The sequence below is a fragment of the Lithobates pipiens genome, unplaced genomic scaffold, assembly GCF_037356315.1.
Source record: "Lithobates pipiens isolate NorthernLeopardFrog02 unplaced genomic scaffold, aLitPip1_a1.2 Scaffold_13, whole genome shotgun sequence".
NCBI lineage: Eukaryota > Metazoa > Chordata > Amphibia > Anura > Ranidae > Lithobates > Lithobates pipiens.
The window spans coordinates 28,317,623-28,343,127 of NW_027507718.1; the positions used below are offsets into that span (position 1 = coordinate 28,317,623).

The 25,505-nt window shown below is 44.0% G+C and overlaps 1 protein-coding gene across 1 annotated transcript in view; it reads right to left on the reverse strand.

Moving 5' to 3' along the window:
* LOC143975838 (transmembrane channel-like protein 2-A) overlaps window positions 1-25,505 on the reverse strand; it is a 152,826-nt gene that overhangs the window by 71,231 nt on the left and 56,090 nt on the right. The window contains exons 8-11 of the mRNA XM_077478402.1: window positions 23,489-23,631; window positions 22,622-22,769; window positions 8,530-8,718; window positions 1,162-1,341 (exon numbers count right to left, since the gene is read on the reverse strand). Coding sequence (XP_077334528.1) covers window positions 1,162-1,341; window positions 8,530-8,718; window positions 22,622-22,769; window positions 23,489-23,631 — 660 coding nt within the window. The remainder of the gene's footprint in view (window positions 1-1,161; window positions 1,342-8,529; window positions 8,719-22,621; window positions 22,770-23,488; window positions 23,632-25,505) is intronic.

Consider the following 25,505-nt stretch of genomic DNA (forward strand, 5'->3'; position numbering starts at 1 on the left):
AAACTGGTGATTATTTATCTTATATGAATAAACTCTTTCCACATGAACGATAATTATGTATTCTGATTTCACAAAATCTATTGCTAGGAGCACAACACCACCCACTATTTGAGTTACTGGCAGTTGCTTCTGGAGAAATGTATGACAACGTTGTCATTTTTAACTGGTGTGAAGTAGAAGAGGTTTTGGATTTTTGTAAATTTTGTAATTTTTGATAATAAAAGCATTATTAGTCATATTACCAGGTCTTCCTATGTAACATCTTCTCTTTGAGTTTCTTTTTGACCATTTTTGTAATATGCTTTTTGGTTACAAGGACCGCACCTATAGATATTGATGGACATATGCTTTTTGTAAAAACTGGGAATAATTATCCCTTTATTTCTCTCTATTTAACTAAAAATGCAACAATCAGACAACCAAAGATGTCTAAAATCATCCCCATACTAAGAGCAATCCATCATAAAACCATTTTATGAAGAAGGATATATTCTGTTCCTGCATTAAAAAAAAAAAAAATTGGCTGCCAACAGCACAGGTTTTGAGTAACCGTACTGATGTACTGTAAAGTACAGATACTAATCTAATAAGATTTTGTTATTTTAATATAAAAAGATTACACTATAGTGCTGTCTCTCATGTTCTCCATCTCTCCATCCTTATTTTGGTGACCCCAAAAAATCTTTTGGAGTCTACTCGATGGAAATCATTTAAATTCACCCGTTGTCTCAATACAAACATGTACAAGGTTCTGAAGCACCTCTTAAAGTTCTAAAAGCTCAACATTTTTACCACATGCATTCTATGCATCAATGTAAAAAACCTTGTTTGTGCAGCAACCTGACAGTTTTCCTCCAATGGATTGTTTTCAGGATAAATCTGACAGTGGCAAGAGATGTGCAGTTAAAGTCAGGGCCCTTAGTACTTTCGTAGCTGATTAGCTGCCAAAAATACAAAAAAGATATTTGTGCCCATCCACTTGATTACACCTTTTTACTGTGGTAAGGAATTTTTTTTTTCATAAACTATACTTAGACACATGGAAACACCATAATATGTGTTTCTAGAAACAGGTCTTGGAAATCTTAAATGTTTTTTAATGATACATTATGTTTGCTTATTTAAAATGCTGCATAATTTTAATATGTAAAGCTTTCTTACTTGTGCATTAACATCATTTATTAAAGCCAAAAGGAAGGTGTACAGATTTCCCAGGAATAATGCAAATATCCGTCCAAGCTGCCATTTCAAGGCCAGCCTAGGATGATAATTTTCCAGCGCAGCTATTGTTTCAAACAATGGAGGGCAAAACATTGACAACAAATTCATTACGATTTCTATCTGAAAAGAGAAAAGAGAAGATAAGAATTGCAATACATTAAATTAAAAATAATATGGACTACAGGATACAATAAGGCTAGGTTCACAATACTGCACTGAGATTTTGATCCAATCTTCAATGCGATTTTGTAGTGCATCTGCAGTGCGACTGTTTTCTATACAATTTTAATGTGTATTTTACTACTGTGACTCATCCCTGCTGTCAGTCAGCAGGGATGAGTTATATGTTGCCAAGGAGCTGGGACGTGCCAGTATCCTAACAACCAGTGACTAATCTCTGCTGTGAGCAACAGGGATGAGTTAAGGACCCGCTGGTGCGGGTGTGTCATCCCTGCTGTCAGCTGGGGATTCCCCACAGACAGCAGAATGTAGTCCCCCCTCAAAATCCATACCAGACCCTTTTCCGAGCATGTAGCCCAGCAGGCCAGGAAAGAGGGGGACAAGCGAGCATCCCCTTCTGAACCATACAAGGCCACATGCCTTCAACCTGGGGAGGACCTTGTCCCCATGTTGATGAGGACAAGTGCCCCTTACCCACAACCCTGACCCAGTGGTTGTGAGGATGCAAAGGGTAGCTTATTGGAATTTGCACCTGCCGAACATGGTCACTCCCATTGTTTGACACGAATGACTCCGCCGTATACCCTTTCTGCTAAGTAAACAAAGTGGCGGTGTCATCTGGTAACCCTGTCCAATGATGTCCATCCCCATGACGTTATGGGGCAGGGTCTGTGGAAGACATCATAGGGATGGGTCACCTGATTACGCCACCAGGAAACCCCGCCCCTTTGTTTACTAAGTAGCGTGCATCGTGATTGACAATAGATTTACAGCAGGGAACATTTTTCTATTTTGTTTTTTAAAAAATTACTTGTCAAAAACTGTCTTGGGTTTTTATTTACTTTGGCCATTTTTTTGGTAAATGAGTTCAATTACTATGTACCCCATGCGCATTGGGGGGGGGGGTAGGATCTCTTAACGGGGGCTTGCAGATTCTGATAAGCTACTCTCCTTGCACCCCCACAACCACCAGGCCAGGGTTGTGGAAGGAGGCACTTTGTCTACATCAACGTAGGGATAACATGCTTTGCCATGTTGAGAGCATGTGCCCTAGTATGGTTTGGCAGGGGAACTTGCTCATCCCCCTTTCCTTGCCTGCCAGGCTGCATGCTCTGATAAAGGTAGGGTATTGATTTTAGGGGAAACCACTCCAAAACAAATGGCATGAGGTTCCCCTTAAAATCCATACTAGACCCAAAGAGCAGGGATGAATCATCATGGTTAAGACACTGGCAGGTGCTGACTCCTTAACAATGAATGACTTATCCCTGCTGCTCATAGCATTGAAGAGTCACTGGTTGTTAGGATGCTGGCAGGTGCTGGCGTCCTAACAACCAGCATAAATGGCACAAAGTATTGCATGTAGATGCAATTTAATGCACTTCTTTTAACATCTATGGACCACAGAAACTCACTGCATCACACCAAAGTAGCACAGAACCTACTCCAAAGTCACATCACAGTTGCGATGCATTGATTTGACCAAGCATCATTGGAAGCAACATTATTTCTATTGTCATGCGATTCAGTGCGACTCAAGTCACATCTGAAATTGCATCAGTGTGAACCAGGCCAAAAAGAAAGTACATCAATTCTGGAATCTGTATATAAAGGTGGTCTGCCAGCTCAGATTCTATGGCCACTGCAATGCACTTCACCTATAGCATATATGTACTTGCACCTGTATGTAGCTCAGAGCTTGGGTGCCCCCAGGACTTTTTGTGCCAGAACATAGTGTCTGTTATGCTAACATTCTCAATTTTCAGGTGAAACAAAGTCACAAATAACAAATACTAACTACTAACCTAACTACTTTTAGGTCAATCTGAAACAGCAAATTAAATCACATTCACTAGCCAGCTAAATGCTTTAATGTAAAAGGCGAACAGAATGTGAAATTAGCTGTCTGTCAATGCTAAGGCTAAGGCAATGCTTAGGCTGCCAAAAAACTGATCACAAATCAACCAATCAACACATCATGGACAATGGATTAGGGTTGCCACCTTTTCTTCAAGCCAAACCCGAACACTTTTGAGGTGCACGGCAATTTTTTTATAGTACACGCTACAGGATTTTTAAATACCTGGGACACCTTTTGGGTTACCCAAAGAGAGTAGTAATGAGGTGTGCTACGGTAAACAGTGGCTGTGGCCAAATTGCATTAACAGTGGGGTGGAGGACTTAAAGGGACATGGTTAAATAAAACAAAAGCATTCATGTACCCATAACATATGATTTGATTAATAAAAAAAATGTCAGTTAAATTATGAGTAGTAATATGAGAAGTGGACGGTGTCAGTAGAGCAGAGGACGGTGTCAGTAGGGCAGTGGATTGTGTCAGTAGGGCAGTGGATGGTGTCAGTAGGGCAGTGGATGGTGTCAGTAGGGCAGTGGATGGTGTCAGTAGAGCCGAGGACAGTGTCAGTAGGGCAGTGGACGGTGTCAGTAGGGCAGGGGATGGTGTCAGTAAGGCAGTGGACGGTGTCAGTAGGGAAGTGGACGGTGTCAGTAGAGCAGAGGACAGTGTCAGTAGGGCAGTGGATGGTGTCAGTAGAGCAGAGGACAGTGTCAGTAGGGCAGTGGACGGTGTCAGTAGGGCATAGGACGGTGTCAGTAGAGCAGTGGACGGTGTCAGTAGGGAAGTGGACGGTGTCAGTAGGGAAGTGGACGGTGTCAGTAGGGAAGTGGACGGTGTCAGTAGGGAAGTGGACGGTGTCAGTAGAGCAGAGGGCGGTGTCAGTAGAGCAGAGGGCGGTGCCAGTAGAGCAGTGGACGGTGTCAGTAGAGCAGTGGACGGTGTCAGTAGGGCAGTAGATGGTGTCAGTAGAGCAGTGTACCTCCATCCAAAAACCTGAATCGGCTCTACTGAACCCAACCCCATATAAATGTTCACAAAGTGGCACTGTGCATTCTACAACCCTTTCAAGCACCATTTTAATTATAAAAAAAGCCAAAAAAATGCAAAGTAATCCAGTGCCCCCTCAAGATACCTCCATTACACCTTACCTTCCAGGAGCCGCTGCAAAGATGTGTGTGAACCTGTTAGGGGGCGGAGTCTGTAATGCCATGCTTTCTCCTGAAAAAGTGTCCCTGGTTGCTAGGACATCAGTCCAGTGGCCCTCCATTCGCTGTCTCTGGTGGCATTGGCGCCGGCAGCTGGGTGGGAGAGAGAAACTGCACAGATAGAGAGTGCAGTGAGACCCGGCTGCAGGACATTAGCCACCCCGGAGCGGGGGAAGAAAGGGGGGTTTTGTATGCTGTTTGGGGGTAGCTGACGGGGGGGATAGCTGACAGAGGAGGGGGGATAGCTGACAGAGGAGGGGGGTAGCTGACAGAGGAGGGGGGTAGCTGACAGAGGGGAGGGATTTAGCTGACAGAGGGGAGGGGTTAGCTTACAGAGGAAGGGGTGGCTTACATAGAAGGGGGGTTGCTGACAGAGAGGGTTGCTGACAGAGAGGGGGCTGATAGGGGGGGTTGCTGACAGAGGGGGGTTTTTGACAGAGAGGAGGCTACTAACAAAGAAGGGAGCAGGCTGACAGATGGAGGTGTCTTATAGAGAGGGGCAGGCTGACAGAGGGGGGTGGCTTACAGAGAAAGGCGAGCTGACAGAGGAGGTGGCTTACAGAGAGGGGCAGGCTGACAAGGGGGTTGCTGAGAGAGAGGGGGGCTGAGAGAGAGGGGGACTGATAGAGGGGGGGTTGCTGACAGAGGGGGGTGGCTTACAGAGAAGTGCAGGGCTGACAGATGGGGATGGCTTATAGAGAGAAGCGGGCTGACAGAGGGAGGGCTTACAAAGAGGGGCAGGCTGACAGGGGAGTTGCTTACAGAGAGGGGGGCTGATAGAGGGGGGTTCCTGACAGAGGGGGGTGGCTTACAGAGAGGGGCAGGCTGACGGGGGTTGCTGCCAGAGAGGGGGGCTGACAGAAGGGGGCTGACAGAGAGGGGGCTGATAGAGGGGGGATGCTGACAGAGGGGGGGGCTGACAGAAGGGGGCTGATCGAGGGGGGATGCTGACAGAGAGGGGGGGCTGACAGAGAGGGGGCTGATAGAGGGGGGTTGCTGACAGGGGGGGTTGCTGACAGAGAAGGGAGCGGGCTGACAAATGGGGGTGGCTTATAGAGAGGGGCGGGCTGACAGAGGGGGGTGGCTTACAGAGAAGGGCGGGCTGACAGAAGAGGTGGCTTACAGAGAGGGGGGTGACAGAAGGGGACTGACTGGAGAGTTGCTGACAGAGAGGGGGGCTGACAGAAGGGGGCTGACAAGGGCAGTTGTTGAGAGAGAGGAGGGGTGACAGAGGGGGGCAAGCTGACGGGGGGGTTGCTGACAGAGAGGGGGCTGACAGAGAGGGGGCTGATAGAGGGGGATGCTGACAGAAAGGGGGGCTGACAGAAGGGGGTTGATAGAGGGGGGATGCTGACAGAGAGGGGGTTGACAGAGAGGGGGCTGATAGAGGGGGGATGCTGAAAGAGGGTGGTTGCTGACAGAGAAGGGAGCGGGCTGACAGATGGGGGTGGCTTATAGAGAGGGGCAGGCTGACAGAGGGTGTGGCTTACAGAGAAGGGCGGGCTGACAGATGGGGATGGCTTATAGAGAGGGGTGGGCTGACAGAGGGGGGCTGATGGGGGGTTGCTGACAGAGAGGGGGGGCTGACAGAGAGGGGGCTGATAGAGAGGGGATGCTGACAGAGAGGGGGGGGCTGACAGAAGGGGGCTGATAGAGTGGGGGATGCTGACAGAGAGGGGGAGCTGAGAGAGGGGGCTGACAGAGGGGGGTTGCTGACAGAGGGGGGTTGCTGACAGAGAAGGGTACGGGCTGACAGATGGGGGTGGCTTATAGAGAGGGGCGAGCTGACAGAGGGGGGTGGCTTACAGAGAAGGGCGGGCTGATAGAGGAGGTGGCTTACAGAGAGGGGGGGTGACAGAAGGGGGCTGACTGGAGAGTTGCTGACAGAGAGGGGGGCTGACAGAAAGGGGCTGACAAGAGCAGTTGTTGAGAGAGAGTAGGGCTGACAGAGGGGGGTTGCTGACAGAGAGGGGGCGCTGACAGAGGGGGGCTGACAGGGGTTGTTGAGAGAGAGGGGGGCTGAGAGAGAGGGGGCTGAGAGAGAGGGGGGTTGCTGACAGAGAGGGGTGCTGACAGAAAGGGGCTGACAAGGGCAGTTGTTGAGAGATAGGAGGGCTGACAGAGGGGGGTTGCTGACAGAGAGGGGGCGCTGACAGAGGTGGGCTGACGGGGGTTGTTGAGAGAGAGGGGGCTGAGAGAGAGGGGGGCTGAAAGAGAGGGGGGTTGCTGACAGAGAGGGGTGGCTTACAGAGAAGGGAGTTGCTGACAGAGAGGGAGGCTGACGACAGAGAAGGGGGCTGACAGAAGGGGAAGGTTGCTGACAGAGAGGGGGCTGACAGAGGGGGGTTGCTGACAGAGGGGGTTGCTGACAGAGAAGGGAGCAGGCTGACAGATGGGGGTGGCTTATAGAGAGGGATGGGCTGACAGAGGGGGGTGGCTTACAAAGAAGGGTGGGCTGACAGAAGGGGGCTGACAGGGGGGCTGAGAGAGAGGGGGACTAAGAGAGAGGGGGTTGCTGACAGAGGGGGGCGGCTTATAGAGAAGGGGGTGGGCTGACAGATGGGGATGGCTTATAGAGAGGGGCTGGCTGACAGAGGGGGTGGCTTACAAAGAGGGTCAGGCTGACAGAAGGGGGCTGACAGGGGGGCTAATAGAGGGGGTTGCTGGCAGAGGAGGGTGGCTTATAGAGATAGGCAGGCTGACAGGGGGGTTGCTGACAGAGAGGGGGCTGATAGAGGGGGGTTGCTGACAGAGGGGGGGTGACTTATAGAGAGGGGCGGTTTACAGAGAGGGGAGGCTGATAGGGGGGGTTGCTGAGAGAGAGGAGGACTGACAGAGAGGGAGCTGACAGAGGGGTTGCTGAGAGAGAGGGGGGCTGATAGAGGAGGGTGCTGATAGAGGAGGGGTTGCTGACAGAGGGGGGCTGACAGGGGGGTTGCTGAGAGAGAGGGGGACTGACAGAGAGGGAGCTGACAGAGGGGTTGCTGAGAGAGAGGGGGGCTGATAGAGGAGGGTGCTGATAGAGGAGGGGTTGCTGACAGAGGGGGGCTGACAGGGGGGTTGCTGACAGAGGGGGGGGGCTGATTAGGGGGTGGCTTATAGAGAGGGGCGATCTGACAGGGGGGTTGCTGACAGAGAGGGGGGCTGATAGGGGGGTGGCTTATAGAGAGGGGCAGGCTGACAGAGGGGGTGGTTTACAGAGAGGGGCGGGCTGACAGATGGGCGGGTGGAAGAGCGGATCACAGAGAGACCTCACCTCAGTTAGGAGAAACACAGCGCGCCAGGCAGGGAGCCGGGACTCCGGGCAGCTGCGATCACCCCCAGTCCAGCCCCACCTCCACATGTGACCACTTACCAGCTCCACAAGGCCAATCACAGACTTGAGCACCCACGCACATAACTCATTCAGTCAGTCACAGGGAGCCCGCTGCCCAGCTCTTGCACAGGCAATATGTGACAGTGTACATTGATGGCAGGCTCGGGAATCGATGCGCCACTGTAGATGTTGCGGCCGGGGCCACAGGACAGTTCAACTGTTGCTATATGTGTCCGGGTTTCAGGCAGGTTGAAACCCGTGCACATGTGTCAAAACCCGGACTGTCCGGGTCAAAACCGGACAGGTGGCAACCCTACAATGGATGCCTATATGTCTGGATGAGTATACCAAAGATATACCCTCTGAAAATGTATAGGCCTGTTCTTATCAACAAAAGAATTAATATCTTGTTGATAAAACTAATGCTAAGAAAAGTATGGTTACATGCATCTGATGCCCACAGCTTTTCAAAGTCTGGGTTTTATTAAAGATAAACTCTTTACCGGTTTGTATTGAATCCCACTTTAACCTTGGTTCCTAGGAGCAGAAACTAGCTTTAATACACAGCCAATGCACAGCCAAAGTTTCTTGGCTGCTGGTTTCTAAACTGCCCTCTAAGGAGTGAACTCCCTCACTCCATGGGCCCCACCCGCAAATATACACTTGGGAGAAACACATTTGAAAAGACAGTTTATTTTTGAATGTTGTTTGCAGAATATTCTTCCAGCCTATCAATTTATCATCCATACCTCATTATTCTGATACCAGGTTGGGTTATCCAATTTTTTAAATTCTTGTGCCCTCTGTACAACAAAATAAATGAGGTAGCCACTTCCTCCAAGACAAGCAAGAACCAAAACATTTGCCAATATGATTAGAAAGCGTTGAAGATGAACATTTTGTTCCTTTGTGTTCTCTTGCTCTTCCACAATAGTTTCCTGTTGACAAAGAATATTGATTGATTTTTGCAGACATCTACGAAGTAAAGGTCATTTGTGCTTAAACTGCATCTGTGCCCAAACAATGAACATTAGACTATTGATATATTCTTTACAAGCAGTAATAATCCTTAAAACCAGCCCTCACTCATGTTCTATTAGTTGCTTGTAAGGTGAATTAACTAATTCTCAAAGATCATCAATGGTCACAAAAAATATTGTTAACATTAAAGGATTGGCAGGCAGCCAAGATCTGGTCTCATTGAGGTTGATTTACTAAAACTGCAGAGTACAAAATCTGGCACAGCTCTGTATAGGAACCAATCAGCTTCCAAGTAATTTTATTAAAGCTTAATTGAACTAATTGTATTTAGAAGCTGATTGGCTACCATGCACAGCTGCACCAGATTTTGCACTCTCCAGTTTTAGTAAATCAATCCCATAGTGTGTTAAGCCTCATACACACTATCAGTTTTTCTGCTGAGTTTTTCCTTCAGACTTACCAAAACCATGTAGTAGACGGGCCTGCCTGATTGCGTACAAACTGAAACTCCTAAGGTTTGACCTCATATTATATGGTTTTGGTAAATCTGAAGGAAAAACTCAGCAGAAAAACTGGTAGTGTGTATGGGGCTTTACCAACTTTATTGGTGAAAAGTTTTCTGCTCCTAATATTTGCATGCTCTGTTGTGCCTACATTTTGAACATTAAACTATTGATATATTCTTTACAAAAAGTAAAATGCCTTAAAACCAGCCCTCACTCATGCCGTATCTGCTGGTAAGGTGAAGTAATTAATTCTCAAAGATCCTCAATGATCACAACAATACTGTTAACATTAAAGGATTGGCAGGCTGCCAAGATTTTAAATACCTTGTAAAAAAAACTCTTCTAAGTGAATCTTGCACACAACAATAGTGTTGTTGGGCATACTGACACAATGCATTACTCATTTTTAGTACATACAAACAAAAAAAAACACAAACAAAAACAACACAGACAAGTGAGACAGGTCATAAACAAATAATGGCCACTGTTATTGGCTGACCATATAGTAAGCAAATATGTGGAGGAACAACCACAAATTACCTACAGATGAGCCAAATCTTTGAAGGACCGCTTGGTCCAAAGCCACTACGGAGTCCCGGTACAATTTATTAAGACTACTAGCTGTCAGGGTTGGCTTAGCCCTTCCTCCTCTGGGCTGGCCGCTCAGCTGTCGGCTAATTGCCAGCTCTCTTCTCTTTCCACAGTTACCAGCTGTTCCTGATGATGCTCATCTGACCTGCCTATTTAAAGCCTTCTCCAAGTCCCTGGAGAGCCACCACACAGATGTCTGTCGTGTACTTCAGAAACTAAGGGAGAACAATCTCTATTGTAAACTGGAGAAGTGTGAGTTCCATCGTGAACAGGTTACATTCCTGGGCTATGTCATTTCCACTGCTGGTTTTTCGATGGACCCAAAGAAACTGTCGGCAGTCTTACAGTGGCCTCGACCTGTGGGTTTACGTCCTCTGCAGCATTTCCTGGGCTTTGCCAACTACTATCGGAAGTTTATTCGTAACTTCTCGTCTCTGGTCAAGCCTCTGACTGATATGACCAGAAAGGACGGTAACCCACAGTGTTGGTCTCCAGAGTCCATTAAGGCCTTTGAGACTCTCAAGGCTGCCTATGTTTCTGCTCCTGTGTTGGCACATCCTGATCCTACGTTGCCTTTTATACTAGAAGTTGATGCTTCTGAGACTGGAGTTGGCACATCCATGTGGCTACTTTTCCAAGAAATTGTCACCTGGTTAGCCCTGAAAGAATGGAGACATCTCCTTGAAGGTACCACTGTGCCCGTTCTTATTCTTACTAACCATAAGAATCTTACATTCTTGTCTGAGGCTAAGGGACTCTCTCCCAGAAGGGTGCGATGGGCTCTTTTCTTGTCGAGCTTTAATTACATTGTCTCATTCTTACCCGGTACTAAGAATGTAAGGGCTGATGCCTTGTCACGACAATTTTCCTCCACTTCCAAGTCGGATTTCTCCTGATCGTATCTTGGCTACGGTTCACACCAGTCTTACTTCTCCTTTGGGTGACAAAATTCTTGCTTCTCAGGTCCATGCTCCTCCTGATAAACCTTGTGATCGCTGCTTTGTCCCAGAGAGTCTCCGTACTGCAGTGCTCCAGATTTACCATTCTCCCAAGGCAGCTGGCCATCCTGGGAAGAATCAACTCATTTGGGCCATCTCCCAACAATTCTGGTGGCCTAGTCTACGGGCTGATGTTACTGCCTTCGTAGCTGCCTGTCCCATGTCTGCTCAGAGTAAGACTCCACAACACCTTCCAGTGGGCCTACTACAACCCATACCCAATGGAGAGAGGCCCTGGACTCACATGTCTATGGATTTCATTGTGGAATTGCCCAACTCCCAAGGCAACACTGTTATCCTGATGGTGGTTGACCGGTTCTCAAAGATGTGTCATTGTATTCCACTTATGAAGTTGCCCACCTCTAAGGAACTGGCTTCCATTTTTGCTCGGGAGATCTTTCGCTTACATGGGCTACCCAAGGTGATTGTCTCAGATAGGGGCAGTCAGTTTGTCTCCCAGTTCTGGCAAGCCTTTTGTGCACAGTTGGGAATCCAACTTGCGTTCTCTTCTGGGTATCAACCGCAGTCTAATGGGGCCGCAGTTGCTATATTTCTGACCATCATAACAACTGGTCTGACCTATTACCTTGGGCAGAGTTTGCTCACAACAGTGCCTTGAATTCTGCCTCCCGATTGTCTCCATTTATGGCGAATTATGGTTTCCAATCTTCCATGTTGCCTGACTCGTTTGATCCGCAGAGTATTCCTGCGTTAGAGGAGCATCTCCGTGGTCTTCGTTCCACTTGGGTACAAGTCCAGGAGGCTCTGCGTCATGCTAATGATAGGTACAGACTCCATGCTGACCACAGATGCCTTCCTACCAGGTTGGGGACAGGGTATGGCTGTCATCTCGCAACCTCCGGCTTCGTGTTCCCTCACTGAAGTTTGCACCTCGGTTTATTGGGCCTTTCCGTATCCTTCGCAGGATTAACCCAGTAGCTTACGCATTGGACCTTCCTCCTAGTATGCGCATCTCAAATGTGTTTCATGTCTCCTTATTGAAACCATTGGTCTGTAACCGATTTACCACCTCGGTGCCACGTCCTCACCCTATTCAGGTTGAGAACCATGAGGAGTATGAGGTACAATCAATTGTTGACTCCCGTAGGTTCCATGGGTGCATACAGTATCTGGTGCATTGGAAGGGGTACGGTCCGGAGGAACGCTCCTGGGTTTCATCCTCTGAGGGAAAGGGGTCATTGAGGTGGGGGTACTGCCCTTCCTCCTCTGGGCTGGCCGCTCAGCTGTCGGCTAATTGCCAGCTCTCTTCTTTTTCCCCAGTTACCAGCTGTTCCCAATGATGCTTGTCTGACCTGCCTATTTAAAGCGTTCCAGCTCACTCTTTCCTTTGCCTTTGTATTGGTCACATCACAAGGAACCATCTCCTGCTGTTTGTTTCAAGACTGGCTTACTGACATCCCTCCTGGCTTCTTATCCTGCTTGCAGTTGCTCTCCTTGGATCCCTGACTTCTGGCCTGGCTGATTATCTGATCTGGTTAATGAACTTTGGACTGGCTGACTACCCGATCTGGCTACTGGACTCTGGCTATGCTTGACTATGCTTTTTTCTATTTACCTTTTTATTTTTTATTAATAAACAAGTGTGATTTGATTGTACTTCTGTCTCAGTCTGTTTTATGGTTTCTGACACTAGCTCATTTTCATGTAGAAAATGTGATCACTGTCAATTTATGCTAAATAGTGATAAGGTAGTATTGCCTTATGGTAAAATTATTAGAATTAGACATAGAGTAACTTGTCAAACTCCTGGAATAGTACATCTAATCAAATGTACTTGTGATTGTTTCTGTGTTGGAAAAACCAAATGCCCCTTTCTGAAACGAATCAAGGATCATGTTTCCCTTATTAAAAAAAATCAAATGGAAACCCCAATTAGCCGTCATTTTGGTCTATTTCATGGCTTCAGTTCGCACACCATAAAATGTATGGCATTGGAACATATATGAAACTGATGTTAGAGGAGGAAGTAATGACCAAAAACTTTTACAGTTAGAATCTCATTGGATTCATTTGTTAAAAGCCACAGCCTTTTCTGGATTAAATGAAATGCTAAGTTATAAACCCTTTCTGTAGGAACTATCCTTGCTTAAAGGATACTCCCCTCTGTCTCCCCCCCCCCCCACCTTTATTTTGGTCACTACCTAGAAACATCTGATAAGAAAAAAAAAAACATTTTTTGCCTCTCCCGGACTTTGGTTATTAAATATGGTTGGTGATTTATTCACATTAGAACCCCTAACAGCGTATTATTTTGTGATTAAAAATATTGTGGCTGAACAAGGGGCTATACAAAATTGGTCATTATTTTAATTCCTTCGGGTCTATTCACTCTCAATCACTGTATCAATATCCTTGAAATGCCCTCAACTGAAAATTACAGATACCAAAAATTTCTCACTTCCTACACTCCATTTGGAAATCCAAACCCTTACCGCCCATATGACACACCATATGAATAATAGTGAGGTCAGCTTACGGAGCAGAGGAGAGGGATCACAGTGATATATGAGTCACTATCAGTAGAGCACTCTAAAACAAAATATATGATGGTCTGGGAAAGAGCTCAAACAGGAATGGGAGTTGGATGAATGGCACAGAGTGATAACATGGTCAACCCGTGGTATACTCAACGTATATCTTTTTTTATTATTCTTTATTTATCTCAAATTTTTTATATATACTATTTTCCCAACAAAGAGTGTATAAAACATTTTACAAAAAAGAGAAAAAGAAAAACCTTATTACACCTAAATACAAACATTTCTTAATTTCTTTATAACTTATAACTATACCATCCAAATGTTAAATACCCCTCTGCCTTCACCCGCCCCCCCCCCCCCCTTGCCTTGCAGATTACTTATGGGTACCATAGTTGTATCTATTATTTCTGGCCGGGTATTAGTTTTTCCCATCATCCTATTTTTCTCTTTTTTTTTTTTTTTTTTTTTTTTTTCCTTCCCCCCTTTTTCTTCCCCTTCTCCCCCTTTTTCCTTCTCCCCTTCGCCCTTTCTTTCCCTTATATTTATTGTGTAATTTCCTCTACATATCTCCAAGAGTTTTTAAATTCTTCCCATGGAGTCCATTTATCTAGGCCTCCCACTTCTGCTGTTAGATCTTCGTCCCCTTCCTTATAGTATTCAATTTTTTGTATTTCATTTACATGAAAAATCCATTCCGATATTTTAGGACTTTCGGTCTCTCTCCATTTTTTTGGGATTAAATTCTTGGCGGTATCTAGAAGAATGGGGATTAACGAGGTTTTGTATAGCTTTATGGGTTCATCTGTCCCATGAAATAGAATCGTCCAAGGATCTTCTCTTATTTCCTTTTTAGTTACAATCTTTATTATCTCTATGATCTTCCTCCAATATTTTTTAATAATGGGACAGTCCCACCAAATATGGGCCATAGTCCCAGTTTTTTTACACCCACGCCAGCAATCCGCAGATTGCGCTGCCACAAATTTGGCCGTTTTGTCAGGAGTAGCGTACCACCTTGATAAACATTTGTAATTTGTCTCTATCAGCTTATTATCTACTACCCCGGAGTGAGTTAATTTGAATATCTGCTTACGAATTTGAGTGCTACATTGTGACCCCAAGTCCTTTTCCCACTTTTCGATGTATGGCGGGGCCTCCCGCTCGTCTCCCTCTGAGAGAATCTTATATATTCGAGTTATATTTTTTTTCGATTTTTCTCTCAGGCATAACCGCTCTAGAGGTCTCAGATCCTCTTCACTTCGAATTGGCTGAGGGAGATTTGAGATAAAGTGACTTAACTGGAGGAACCGCCATGCATCGATCTTCATAAGTTCAGTGTCTACGCTCAGTGCTTGAAATGGAATTAATTTACCATTAACTAATATATCTTTTAATTGTGCATTTCCTTTTATTATCCAGTTACCCCCTACTTCCTGTTTTCCCGGTGTGAAGTAATCGTTTTCCTTGAGAAAAATCAACGGTGAATTATACCCCCAATTATTTTGTGAGTGTGTGCGATCCCATATCTTAAATGCTAAACGTGTTATCTCGTGTGCGTCGGATCCTATTGTCCTATACTGTGGAGGGTTCCAAATTATACGTCCTAAAAGTGCTTGACTCATTACCTTTTCTAAACTCACCCATCTCTTTTCATTTACCTCTTTCGCCCATTCCACTACTCGTGACAAAACTACCGCATTGTAGTATCTTTTTAGATCCGGGGCTGCCAGTCCCCCTTGTCTTTTCCCCCTGCTTAATACCGCCCAGCTAATTCTCGGCTTTTTAAATTGCCATATATATTTAGAGATTATATTTTTCAGTGTTCTGAAGTAGGCCTGAGAGAGCGGGATGGGCAACATTTGAAACTTATATATAATCTTTGGGACCAGAAACATTTTGACCGCGTTAATCCGTCCTAACCAGGAGAGGGGACATGTTGAGATTTTTTTTATTTCTCTTTTAATTTCATCAAGTAATGGGATATAATTATTCATGTATATTTTCCTGATCGTATTCGTGAGGTAAACTCCCAAATATTTAATTTCCTTACGCCAGGGAAAGCGGAATTCTGCCTGGAGTTTCTCCTCTTCCTGGATGCTAATATTAACATTCAAGACTTCGGACTTGCTGAGGTTTATTTTCAAATTCGATATTTTGCCGAATTTTTCCAAAGTCCCCAGCAAGTTCGGAATCGTAATCCTAGGATTGGTAATAAAAAAAAGCACATCGTCCGCATAGGCTGCGAGTTTGTGTCCATCCCTTCCCATCTCCCTTTATGTCCTGGTTGTTTCGGATAGCGGCCAGTAATGGTTCCAAAGATAAAGCAAAAAGGAGCGGGGATAACGGGCACCCCTGTCTGGTGCCGTTTCCCATTTGAAATTGAGCAGAGGATTCACCGTTAATCTTTACCGAGGCCTGCGGATGATTATAAAGTACTTGGATCCATTGGATCATTCTCGGTCCCACACCCATTACTTCTAACGTTTCTATCATGAGTCCCCAGTCTACCCTGTCAAATGCTTTCTCCGCATCTATAGACAGGAATAGGCCTGGGGTCCCACTATTTTTTAGGGCCTGGAGGAGGAGCAATGCCCTTACTCCATTATCCCTCCCTTCTCTTTCGGGAATAAACCCGACCTGGTCTGGATGCACTAGTTCATTCATCTTTTCCTTCAATCTAGACGCCAATATTTTTGCGAATAGTTTTGTATCAGCATTCAATAGTGCTATCGGCCTATAACTGGAGCAGAGCAAATGATCCTTTCCCTCCTTTGGTAATACCGTGATGGTGGCCTGTAAGGCCTCTGCATTCATTTCGTATTTTGTACCTAAACCGTTCATGTATTTACATAATCTGGGGACTAATATCTCCTTAAATTTTTTATAGTAAAAAGTTGTGTACCCGTCGGGTCCCGGACTTTTACCCGATGCCGTCTCCTTTAACGCTTTATGAATTTCCTCTTCTGTGATAGGTCTATCTATATTATCTCTATCACTTTCTTGTAAATGCGGTAGTTTGGGGTCGTACAAAAACTCTTTAATAATTTCCTCATCCCCTTTACCTCGCCCCCCTTTTTGGCCTACGTTATATAGAGCTTCATAATATTGCCTGAATACCCCCGCAATTTCCTTGGTAGTATGGACCATCTTCCCATTCTTGTCCTGAATTTTATCAATAAAGTTAGTCTCCCTCTTCCCTTTTAGCTGTCTCGCTAGATATTTACCTGTTTTATTTTTCCCATAGTATCTCTCTCTGGCTCTTCCCTCACATGCCCTCCTTGCTTCCTGATCCATCAAGTCCTTAAGTTCCTCTCTCGTGTTGATCAGTAGATGATATGGTTCCTGCTTTTGACCCTTATGTTTTTTATGCTCTTGCTCTAATCTATAAACTTCTTTTATCAGATTCTCCCTTTTCTCTATTCTATCTTTTTTCTTTTTTGCTCCTATGGAGATGAGGATACCCCTGATGTATGCTTTATGTCCTTCCCATAGGGAGGCCCCCGAAATTTCCCCTATATTATTCATCAAGAAGTAAAATTCTATTTCTTTCCGGATTATCTCTACAGTTTCTTTATCCTGTAAAAAATTTTCATTTAATCTCCATGTAAAAGGTTTTCTATGAATTCCGGGTATCCTCATTTTCATTATCACTGGGGAGTGATCTGACAGCGACACTATTCCTATCCTTGTTTCAGAGACTTCTTCTAGCAGCCTGTGATCCACCAATATGTAGTCCAGCCTGGAGTGTGTCCCGTGCACGGGGGAGAAAAAGGTATAATCTTTTATTTTTTCATGTTGGATCCTCCAAGCATCCATCATTTGGTGTTGTTTCAGGCGATGCTTAATTATTTTCCTCTCATTCGACCCCCTTGCACGGGACGTGCTGTCCATGGCCGGATCCATACAAAAATTTAAGTCCCCTGCCAGTATTACATCTCCTGATTTAAAGTCTGCTAGTCTCCGTAGTATTTGTTTCAAGTATCCAACTGGATTTTTATTTGGACAGTATACATTTGCGAGCGTAAACACCCTGTTTCCTAGTTCTCCCTTAAGGAACAAATATCGACCCTCAGGATCAGTCAGCCTATCAAGCAATGTAAATCTTGTATGTTTCTCAAATCCAATCGCCACTCCCTTCGCCCTCCTTATTGGGGAGTCCCCATAGAACCAGATCGGGAACCTATCTGAATATAAATTAGTATTCGTATCCTGGGTTAGATGGGTCTCCTGCAAGAATACCACTTCTGCACTATATTTCTGCAGTTCCTTTAAAACTTTATACCTTTTATTAGGAGAATTTAATCCTTTTACATTGTATGACAAAAACTTTACCTCAGTCATCCAAGGTTGTCTGATGGCCTATTTATTCTGTAAATTTTTACCCTACCCATAATTTTCCCTTTTTTTTCTTTCCCCCCTTCTGCAAGGCTTTTCTTTTCCCACCTAACCCCCCTCCCCACCCACCCCTCCTCACCCCCCCCTCCCCACCCACTGGCCCAATCCTGGCCTTTACTTGTCATTGGGGGGCACAGCTCCCCTCTGCAAGCAATACCTACTAGGGTGTAACTCCAACTGCGACCCTCCACTTCTGTATCCCTTCTCCCCCCCCCCTTGGGAGAAGGATTCCCCCTATACAGACAAGGAGTGGTGGAGCCCGGATCAGCCCATCCGATCCTTCCTCCTGTCAATCCCCCCCCTGCCCTTGTCTCCCCGGGCTTTCCCTCCCCCCCCCCTCCCCAACCCGAAAAAAAAAAAAACAAAAAAGAAAAAAACAAAAACAAAAACAAAAAGGAAGACCATTTCAAACCAGAGCCATAGCAAAAAAAAGAAAAAAAAAAAAAAAAAAACAACCATCGCCCTCCACCCCCACCCCCTTATTGAATAGAGTCCCTTCACATTAAATTTCACGTGGATCTCGAGGGATCTTGGGAGGTGGAATTCCCAGTTTATTACAAAAATCTTCTAGTTCATCTAGGAACTTTAGCTTGATAGTCGTTCCCTCTCTCTGGACTAACAGGGCTGTCGGGAACCCCCATTTGTACTTTATGTTTGCGCTTCTCAACTGTTCCAATAGGGGTTTTAGTTGTCTTCTCCGTGCCAGGGTTCCTGCAGAGAGATCTGTGAAGACTTGCAGTATTGTACCCTCATATTGTATTGGAGACGGTCCTCTTAGTCTGCTCCATATCTTGGCTTTATCCTCATAGAGGTGAAGTTTTATGATCACGTCTCTTGGTACCTCTTCCCTTAGTCCTGGAGGTTTCCTCACTCTGTGTGCTCGATCGATCTTTAATTCTTCTCCTTCCACTCTACCTAGTAAAGGGTTAAATATCTTTGCCATTTTTGCTCCTAGATCTTCTCCCTGTTGTTCTGGCAGGGCTCTGATCCTAAGATTTTGACGTCGGCTCTGGTTCTCCTGTTCCTTCATTCTATATAAGATATCCCTGTGAGCCTCTTGCATCCTTCTAGTTTGCAATTGTAAGTCTATTATTTCCTGAGCCTGTTTAACCGTTAGTTCCTCTGTTTCTTCTATCCTCCTTAACAGGTGTCCCATATCCGCCCTTACGGTTGAAATCTCTGCTTTGATTGTATGTTCCAAGCTCGTGAACATTTCCTGTATTTCGCCTTTTGTTGGTATTTGGGAAATATCCCTCTGCTCCTTTCCCTTACCATCCGAATCCAAATCCAACTCCTCACCGGAAGTGTCAGGCTGTGACCCAACTAATCTTTCTGCCTCCTTCCTCTTCTCTCGTGTGCCCAGCTGTTTTTTTTCTATACCAGGACTTTTTTGGCTGGTTTCTTTAAGGTACTTCTGGATTGTACTTGTATTTAGACTCTCTCTTGGGTTTTTGGGATCATTAACTTTTGGGTTTCTTCCCCTCATGTTGTCCCTCTTTATCTTTCTCCTCCCCAGGACTCCCCTTTCACTTAGTGGTCACTGTATAAGTATCGGGGAATATCTGAGACCCCCTTTTTTTTTCTTTTCTTTTCCAGGGATTCTTCACTGACGGTCTACCGTTGGTGCACTCTACCGACAATAGGGGAGATTACCTATACTTCTCCGTGTCCTTAAATATACCCCTTATGTGTCCGTGTCTTGGCTATAATGGCCCAAAATATGTCACCAAAAAAAAAAAAAAAAAAAAAAAGAAAAAGAGAGAGAGTATCGAGCAAAGGCTTTTACCTTTGTCACACTGAAGTATTCCCTTGATAATGAGATATGGAGAAAAAAAAAAGGGACCAGAGGTACTAATTCCTCAGCACTATTTTTGAAACCTTCGGATTCACCTTCAATAAGGAGACACAGGTGCAACACATAGTCAATATCATCCTCTGCTTCTCATCTCATTCTAGCGCTAAGCATAGTGACTGTACTATACCGGCCTCAAACACAGGTGATGCTCAGTAGGAACAAAAGGAAAAAAAAACAGGAAAACAGGAAAGACACTCAGTTCAAAAGTGTTTCAAGGTTCCCGGCAGAACTTTTCAAGGCTTATTGAGCCTATACATTTTAACCTGTCTTCTCAGGGAAACTATTTATTAAGAACTCAGCTTCGTTTTCCAGTCCATCCGCTTTATCCAGCTAATTTCTCCTGAGTACACGTATTTTAAATGCACGTTTCCGCTCCATGGAACATAGTTCTACAGGTTTCAATTAACACTGCTCACCTGTATTACTCCTGTTATACTGCTGCTGTGTATTTAACAGGCCTTGAAGTAACATTCAGGGTATAAGCAATGCTTAGATCTAACCTGTTTGTCGTCTTCTTTGAATTCAGATTCTTCAGCTCACAGGGAAATCTCAGCGTCGGGTGTACGGGGGGGGGGGGAGGGGGCTCCGTTCGCTCCAGCGAGGTCCTCAGCTCCGTCAGCCGGCGGTACGCCTCCGAGTCCCGCTGGAGGAGTACTCAGTCTCGTGCGTGCAGCGTTCGATTGCAGGCGAAGGGGTTGATGCTGGCTGCATTACGGAGCGCTGCGCTCTCACACCGCGCCCAGCTCCGATCGATACGGCGGGTCCTCCTCCATCCGCTCGCGTGGAAGCCGCAGTCAGGCTCCTCCCCTCTCACGTGCACAGCATGACCGCCCACCTACTCAACGTATATCTGATGGAGGCAGACCTAAAAGATCTAACTCGATGGTACTTGGTTCCCATTAGACTTGCAAAATTATATCCTTCACCCTCCCCTCTATGCTTCAGAGGATGCAATTACATAGGCAACATGTTACATGTTTGGTGGGAATGCCCAAAACTAAGAGGGTTCTGGAACAGGATATTTGCAATCATCAGAAAGACTACAGGTTTGTCCACCCCTATGTCCCCCCACATAGCATTGCCAATCTTCCCAATAGAAAAGACTTCTAAAAGTAAATGGAGCCTTGTTCACTTTATCCTCCTAGGAACTTAAATAACGATAGCAAAAGCATGGAAACAGCCCACGGTATCCAGTAACCAGGCCAAACAAAAAATATCATGGATCATGGCCCAGCAAAAAATGGTAAGCATCCTCCAAGATACAGTTAAAACATTTGAGGCCACTTGGAAACCATGGGCAGATTACAAGCACATACCCCTGACACTCTTGTAGAACTTGGATAAAACTAGCGTGGTAGAACATTCCGGAAGGACATTATATTCTTATTTTCATATATCTCCTTCCTTTTCTATCCTCTTCTTCTCCCTTTCTTTCTCTCTTTCTATTATTCCTCCTTTATACCATCTCTGCCAACTATTACCTGGTAAGGTGGGTAGTATTATTATTATACAGGATATACACCGGCTCTGTCTTTTAAAATGGGGGTGTTGGCAGTTAAAGGGTTAATTGCATAATTAGCCCAGTGACAATAGCTCTCAGGCTGCTCACACCTAGATTGTGGTCCTGCAAGCTGGAAAATCTTTGTGCTGGGCGCAGCTGAGAGTGGCATTGTTACGTAAGTGACAGCGTGGTGTGAGGTTGGCCGGTCCTTTGTCACAAGTTAGCGAGAAGGGCAGGGATCTGACACCCGTGTTGTCACATGGGTATTTAAGGCCACTTTAGTGTTGCTGGAACCACAGGGACATACATGTCAGGATGTTAGGTACTTGTAATATGATAATTATACTTTCTCTGTATACTTTGCACTTAATGAAATATTCTGATGCTACTTTTTGTTTTCTATTGTTGTGAAAAGCTCATTTGAACGCTTCACACTAGTGATTTAATTTTTCTTTCACTATTTTAATTGGAAGACTTTCTGTTTTTGCTTGTTCTTTTGAGCTCCAGACACAAGTACCCTGTTTATTGAGCTCTACTGCAAAACTTTGTTTTATAAGTTGCTTTTTCCCTTGTCCGCCTTTTTTACATTTTGCTGTTGGAGATTCATCTCCAGTTTTTTATATATAATTTGATATAATTGCCCTTTATGTATAGCTGGTCCATTAATGCCCTCTATGGTCACCTGTAGTTCTTGGTTTCCATGATGGTTGCAGATATTCTGAACTATTTCTTGATTGTAGCATAAAAATACTTCAGGAGACCAGGGTGAGTAGAGATGTCCTCGGATTGAATGTGCACATGTATGTCAATATTTATACTCTTTGAAACTTGATCTTTAATGTTTTTGACATGATTGTAAAATATATATGAGGAAACCCAGGATATGGGCATAACATGTTGGGAGCTCCATCTAAAGTCCTGTATCCATATTAAAATTGTGCTCTATGTACTTGTCATTATTGTTTTTAAACATTTTAAATAAAATGTTATCTGTGTCTAAATAAAATATTTTTTATATTACTATTTGATATCACTGTACTTTAAAAACCTCATAAAACCTCATTGTATCTACTTAATCAGGGATGTGGTGCTAAATAGTGGTTTGTCCATGGTTACAAAATCCATTTTTAATACATACTTTTATCACATAATCACCTGATCATTCAGCAATTTGAATGCCTTTTTATTTACTGTAACTTCATAAAACATTTTAGTATTAGATTGCAGAGTTGGGAACTATACTCAAGACACCACAATTATATAACTAGTTACTCTTTGGACATTATCACTGGAACTATATAAAAGATTCCACAAAAGGTAAAACAAGAATATTATGAAAAGCATGTAAACTTGCACCAACAATTGTAACGAACATGGATGGCAGGAAGCTGTAATAAAGGCACAACATTTTTTTGTATCGTAACCTCAAGAAAGAAATACTTCCTGCAACATCTTATGGGATTGCTTTTGGTGGCTGTAGCCTTGTCCTTTATATGTACAACCTTACAATTACCTTGAAGCTAGTTGTTATTGAAGCAAATTTGTTATCTGCAGTCTCTGGGTTTCCAATAAGATAATCCCAACTAGTAAATATCTTCCAACTGAAGGTAAAATTGTCATCATCTCCATCAACTGCACTTTCATTCATATTTTTTGCCATTCTGTGCACAAGTGAAGAAAGAATGCATTAGATATGTAATCAAAAGGCTATAGAGACTAGGGGAAATTGGGCTCATAAATATGCATAAGGTGATATTGATTATGAGGTACAAGTACAATGCTACAAGTCAGGGAACAATAATTACACCATGGCACCTCTGTAGATCTGTGGATGAAGAAATTCAGTTGCAGGAGAGATAAGTGTAGAGGAGCTGCTTAGAAGAGTCCCAAGAATTCCAATATTTAAACATTATGCAGTTAGCGTCATTTTCTGTGCATATTATTTTTATTGGTGATTTGTATCAATTCGTATTAGCTCTATAGGAAAGGCAGGCAGCATGCAAGAGTCAAAAAGGGGTAGACCCTATGGAAGTGGGTGTCATCATCAGCCATATACAGTACACTTAGTTGAGCATAAACCAAGCACAGTATACATCTATCACTGTTTTGTTAGGTTCTCTTTAATATGCAGAAATAATGCATTAGTAGACATTAACTACATGATGCCAATCGCTTCATTTTTTCATACTTTCTGAGGATTGCTCATGACTGATTTTAGAATCTTTATCAATACAAATAATTAAAGTGAATAATGTTATAGGGCTTTTAATTTTTAATCTTGCCATCTTGAAATTACATTTGCTGGGACTTATTATGTACTTCACCAAACTAATAACACAGATATATGAGACCCTACAGTTAATTAAGCAGTATTACTTACGTTCTTATCAAAACTACTAAGCTGTATCCAAACACACCAACACCACATAGAAAATAGCCCAAGGGAAGTCTAAATTGTAAAGGCCCAATAGTTCTTTCACTGTTGTAGTAGCCATAGAAAAGGGGTGAGTACTTTAAAATGCCCTGTAAAATAAAAACACTTAAATATTACATGTAAACTTCCAATACATTGTTAATTTTTACGTCAAATTTCTATTTAGTTTTAGTCATAGTCTTTTGACTAAAATGTCATTTTAATTTCAGTTGCATTTTAGTCATCTGAATTGTTTTAGTCATATTTTAGTCAGCAAAAAATCTCCAGTACATTTTAGTTGACTAAAATCTCCAGTACATTTTAGTAGTCTAAAATCAAATGGGTTTAGTTAAATTGGAATGCATTTTTTAAGCATTTCTCAAGAATTGGCAAGCTCATTATATACTGGAGTAAAGATCTAATAACATATCATTATTTATGGTATTAAGGTTTGAACATGCACTACAAACACAGATTAAGCCATTGTGATATATAACATCTTTATAAATAAAACCAAGTTTCATAAACAAACAAAAATATTGCACTCATTGACGAAAATTGGAATTGATTTTTGTCATAGCTTTGGTCAATTGACATAATTAAAATTTAATTTTTGCCACTGAAAAAGAAGCCAAAGGGTAGTCACACTATATATATACATTTGATTTAGACTTTTATTCTGTTTACTTACTTTTCATTTTGTAAAATGATAAAAATAAACAGTTAAAATATATATTTTTTAAAGCATCCTTACTTTACAGCATTTCTTCATACCTGCCTAAAACCTTTGGATAAAAGGAATGGATGGCTGCACACCAAGGTAGTGATGAATCTCTTTATTGTAAAATCCGTAATATGAGTAACACCACAGGACAGGCAATCAGGTACTGGTAGGAGCGTTTCACACAGCGATGCTGCGCTTATTTATTAATATAATAAATAATGTAATGAATAAGCGCAGCGTCGCTGTGTGAAATGCGTCTACTTGTACCTGTTTGCCTGTCCATTGGTGTTATTCTTGTTACGGATTTTACAATAAAGAGATTCATCGCTAGCTCTTTGTTCAGACAATCATTCCTTTTATCCAAATTGCACGGCCGGCCAGCCAAGGCTAGCACACTACCTTCGGCACAAACTGGTCCGAGGGTCTGAGTACAACCCTGTCTGGGTAAAAAACTAGGTGTGGTTCTTTAATTAGCAGAGCTTGCAGTTCGGAAACTCTCTTAGCCGACGTGATTGCAATAAGAAATGATAGCTTGAGTGTCAAGTCCCATAAGGATATTGATCCTAGTGGCGAGAAAGGTTCTTTTGCTAAAGCTTCCAGAACGGTTGACAGGTCCCAGGTTGGAAAAATTGGTTTTCTGGGAGGCCTTATTTTTAGGCACGCCTTCTGGAACTGTACGATGAGGGGTTTGAAGCCCATTTGATTCCTATCATTGCAGATAGGGCAGAAACGTGTACTTTTAGGGTACTTGAGCTTAACCCCTTCTCTAGGCCTAGTTGTAGAAACTCTAACACTTGAGAGACTGATGGAGAGAGGGGATCCCAGGACCGCTGTTGAGCTACTGTGGAGAATTTTTCCCAAATCTTTTTATATACCGTATATACTCGAGTATAGGCCGACCCGAATATAAGCCGAGGCCCCCAATTTACCCCCAAAAAAACTGGCAAACTTATTGACTCGTGTATAAGCCGAGGGTGAGACATGCCTGTCCATCCCTGTGTGTGTGTCCGTCCATCCCTGTGTGTCCGTCCATCCCTGTGTGTCCGTCCATCCCTGTGTGTCCGTCCATCCATCCCTGTGTGTGTGTGTGTCCATCCATCCATCCATCCCTGTGTGTGTGTGTCTCCATCCATCCATCCATCCATCCCTGTGTGTGTGTGTCTCCATCCATCCATCCATCCATCCCTGTGTGTGTGTGTCTCCATCCATCCATCCATCCCTGTGTGTGTGTGTATCCATCCATCCCTGTGTGTGTGTGTG